The 4,417-nt window shown below is 37.0% G+C and overlaps 1 protein-coding gene across 1 annotated transcript; it reads left to right on the forward strand.

Annotated features, from left to right (window-relative positions):
• The first annotated feature begins 1,960 nt into the window (after positions 1-1,960).
• Positions 1,961-3,639, forward strand: LOC147494427 (trichome differentiation protein GL1-like). Its single transcript, XM_086565648.1, has 3 exons — positions 1,961-2,381; positions 2,476-2,605; positions 3,197-3,639. The coding sequence occupies exons 1-3, from the start codon at positions 2,156-2,158 to the stop codon at positions 3,570-3,572; spliced, it is 732 nt and encodes a 243-aa protein (XP_086421774.1). The 5' UTR covers positions 1,961-2,155; the 3' UTR covers positions 3,573-3,639.
• Positions 3,640-4,417: the final 778 nt, after the last annotated feature.

Below are 4,417 nucleotides of genomic sequence, written 5' to 3' on the forward strand. Positions count from 1 at the left end.
ATAACATGACAATTTAAATATTGTCCAAAAAGTATAAAAACAAAGCTTTTGGATTAATTTATCACTAAAAATGTAAGAGTGAGGGACTTAAAGTAAGAGTGAGAACATAAAGTATATAAAAAATAACAAAAACACAACTAAATTTTCATTCTTTTTTTTTTTTTTTTTTTTTTTGGAGTCGAATTTTAAAAAAATTCGACAAAATCCGTATTATTCGTTTCAAGCCAAAAAATCGCAAATTATTGCGAATCTTTCAAACATTCGGAAGTATTATATATTTTGCCCTTCAAAAATTCGATTCGCGAATAATTTGATGAATTGCTAACAAGGCTTCAAACAATGATCCAGTACTCCTGTTGCCACTTATTATGATGTCCACACCCCATAAGCCCTAAGATCCGCCACGTCATAAGCATTATAAGTAGATCCAAAGGTTAGGGTTGGTTTATGGAGCCCCACACCACCCTAATTTGTTATATACTTGTATTTACCCATATCCTACGGCACAGATACGCGCGCCTTCCACGCCGGCATACAACACAGATACGCACGCCTTCGGCGCCGCCCGACACACGATCTCGCCCCGTGATGGCATTGTGATATCGTGCCTTCGGCGCTTCTCTCGACGGACATCCGCTGAAGATGCGGCACATATATATGCAGCGAAGCTTCGGCGCCCCCGACGCACATCCGGCCCCTACTCATGTTTCCAGAGTACGACCACGATCTACGCGCCTTTCCGGCACCCCGATGCACATCCACCCCTCCCCCAAGACGCGCATTACGATATGCACGCCTTCAGTGCATCTATGCCCCCCTGTTCTACTCATGTTTCCAGAGCCTAACATCCTATAAAAGTTCATCCTAAAAACAATCCACACTCTTTTTGGGTGGGGTGGGTGAGGTGAGAAATTTTTTTAAACTCACCCCAAAAAACTTGTTAACTCACCCCAGAAAAATAATGTAGTGGCTATAGTGAGGGGGTGGCATAACCAAATATCACCTTGTGAGGTGGAATTTATTGTCTCACTCCTCCATTCTTTGTTATATAAATAATATATAGAAGATATAGATATACCACATTTTTTTTGCTTGCCATGGCCCCCAGAAAGTCAGAGCCGGCCCTGAGGGCTAATATTTTTTTTTTTCAATAATAGAAGGCCAATATATATGAGAGCAAGTCCAATGGAGAGCTACTAAATTGGGCTGCTAAAAGTACCACATAGGCTTTTTAGCTTGCCCAGCCAAATTTTGCTCTCCAAAATAAAAAAACCAATCCAATTGCGTTTTCTGTTTTGAAGTGTTAAATGATACAGACGGTATAGTTTCTGCCGTCTGTCCATTATTTTTTTAATTTTTTTTTGACAGACGGCATAGTTTCTGCCGTCCGTCAAAATTTAACACACGGACGGCAGAAACTATGTCGTCCGTCTCTCGAACTTATTATAGCAGATGCTAAGCCTGCTAGTGAAGGTCTTAATTTTGGCTGGGTTTCTTACTCTTTCCAAATTTAAGACCCTTTTAGCAGTCCCATTGGAATGACATTTTTGTGGTTAGAGTGATATATTTGCCTTTGGCACCCTATATAGCCCACATTGGACTTGCAATCACTTGACAACGGCTAGCTAAAATGGTGATGAAGAATATCTACCATAAAAAAAAAGTGATGAAGAATATGATGAACATATATACTTAACCCTCTTGTGGTTTATAACTTCTGGCGTGGGTTCTCTACCTGTCATAGAACTTGGACCTTACAATACCAATTGCTAAAACAAGTAAAAAGACAGTGCAAGGACTCAATAGGTAGACCGTACAGGTTGCATTTTTATTTCTATCATGGATTCAAGTGACGGACTAGTGGATGAATAAGTATATTGCAAATAAAATATGTAGTGTGGAGCCGGCCTTTGGCTCCACATTAAAGTATTAAAACCAATTTTATAGAGGGTGCAAAATTGTACAATGACAGTGCGGCCGAGCGGACTACATTTAACGTCGCCCAATTCTCAAACCAACAAATTCTGTTGTAATTCTCTACAACCATTCTTACTCAGCCGTTCAAATGGTTAGTTGGTAGTTGAGCTCTCTTCTCATTTCACCAGTAAGGGTATAGTAGATCTATAGTAAGGAGATAATATAAATACACATACATATGATTCTAGCTCCTGTAAACAAACTTCTCTTGATCGAATTTGTAAACAGAATGAACACAAAATCTCATACTCAATATTACATGCATATGGCTGCTAATAAGAATGAAAAACCGATCAAAAGGTATGTAAACAAGGGTGCATGGACAACAGAAGAAGATCAAAAACTAGCTGAATATATTGAAATTCACGGAGCAAAAAGATGGAAAGCAGTTGCTGTCAAAGCAGGTATAGTTTTAATTTACACATTATTTGCATCCTCTTGTTTCCAATTTATTGTAGAAGCTGAAGTTTATAGTGGGTTTTATCGTCTGTTTCGCAGGTTTGAATCGATGTGAGAAAAGCTGTAGATTGAGATGGCTGAATTATTTGAGACCAAATATCAAGAGAGGCAAATTTACTGATCAAGAAGAAGACTTGATCATAAGACTCCACAGATTACTAGGAAATAGGTTGGTACATCCTACATGGCTGCATTACAATTTGCATTACATTTTGAAGCACTATCTAGTAGCTAATACCCCCTCACTTGCCCTCTAACTAAGTCTAAAATAATTAGCGCCCCCCCGGGGGGGACCTGGTTAACATCTCTCTCAGGGGATCCTAGTTAACCTCTCTCTCTCTGCCACATTCTAGCTATATTGTAAACGAATTCAAACAAAATTGTTGACTTAAAAGTTGAATTAAAACTGAATTTTTGTAGTTATGATCTCCTCACCATAAAGAATATGCTCACAAACGTTTTGGACCGTTAGATGAAAAATTCAAAAATAAACACCAATTTTTACATGGTTAGACATACCCAAATATTATCATTTTTTTTATAAAATGATCTTCATGGTGTGGAGATTATCATATATCCACAAAAAACCAACCCTTAATTCATTTGTATATCGAAAATGTGACTATAATATGCGCATAAAGATGTGGCTCTATCCCTCCATATAGCTAGTAGTTAATTAAGTTTGCGATTTTGTTCCCGCGTTATTAAATGATTCACGGGTGCATGCAATGTGGTTACTTATTTTTTACACGTGTTTCAGGTGGTCTTTAATCGCTGGAAGATTACCAGGAAGAACGGACAATGATATAAAGAACTACTGGAACTCTCATTTGTGCAAGAAAATAAAGCATGAAAGAACAAGTAGTAGTTCTGTCACGCAAGAGATTGGATCACAAATCAGTATAGAACATGCAGATATCAGTAAAGAGAGGAGTTATTCAAAAGGAAGTGAGGGTGATTCAATGGATAATAGTTTCAATGTGAATGAATTCTTTAATTTCTCCAACGAGGGATCATCTAATTTGGAGTGGATAAGTAAATTTCTTGAACTAGATGATGATTTAGTGGGTATTAGTGAAAATTATAGTGTTCCATTCTTAGGTGAAGTTGATAAATTCAATGTATTTTATTCATGAAAAGGATTGCATGGGGAGGGTTGTTGGATTGATTCTTCCAATAAAATAAATCTTATTTTTTAATCAATTTGTTGGTTTGTTAGTTGTATATGTAGGAAACTTATTCCAAAAATATACTTATTATTAAGTAAACAAGAAAATCAAATTGATATAACAAATACATCATGAACAAACCTTTAGTTCAAAAAACAAACAAACATTTTAGTTCAACTAATGAACTTAATTTTCCAATGATTAAATCCGAGCCTAGTGAAGATTCACTATGTCCTTAAGACAGATTTTTCCCCTCACAGTGTTTGAAGGTTGATGGGAAACTGCCTCCCAAGATAGAACATATTTTCTTTTATAGAAAGCTAGCACTTCAATTCTATAGACTCAGCGAACACAACATAGTATTTGACTAAGAACAGAGGGAGAAGAGAAAGATCATAACTATGTGTGATCTGGTGTGTCTTTCTCTCCAAATTCATCTACTATTTATAGGTGAGTGGTGCCTCTTCAAAACAATACAGTGACTCTTGGGAAAAAGTAAGCAACTCTTTGAAAAGTCACATGTTTCGAAAGGACACCATTTCGGCATAAAGCATTATTTTGAACCAGTGCCTATTTTGAAAGGTCACACCTTTCCGGCATGATGCACTGTTTCGAACCAGTGCATATTTCGAAAGGTCGTACCTTTTTGGCATAATACACTGTTTCGAACCAGTGCACCCTTTCGAAAAGGTTTTTCTCACTTTACGTATTGTTTCAAGAGAAACCCATTTCATCTCAATGTGGGATAACTTGGGAGACAAATTACTCATTCATATCTCAATGCATTTGTGCAAAGCAAATCAATTTTTCTA

Source organism: Coptis chinensis, chromosome 6 (assembly GCF_015680905.1).
Source record: "Coptis chinensis isolate HL-2020 chromosome 6, ASM1568090v1, whole genome shotgun sequence".
NCBI lineage: Eukaryota > Viridiplantae > Streptophyta > Magnoliopsida > Ranunculales > Ranunculaceae > Coptis > Coptis chinensis.

Coding starts and splice junctions, on each gene's coding strand:
- LOC147494427 (XM_086565648.1), top strand. CDS start 2,156: ATGATTCTAGCTCCTGTAAACAAACTTCTCTTGATCGAATTTGTAAAC. Junction 2,382..2,475: donor AGCAGTTGCTGTCAAAGCAG/GTATAGTTTTAA, acceptor TCTGTTTCGCAG/GTTTGAATCGATGTGAGAAA. Junction 2,606..3,196: donor CACAGATTACTAGGAAATAG/GTTGGTACATCC, acceptor CACGTGTTTCAG/GTGGTCTTTAATCGCTGGAA.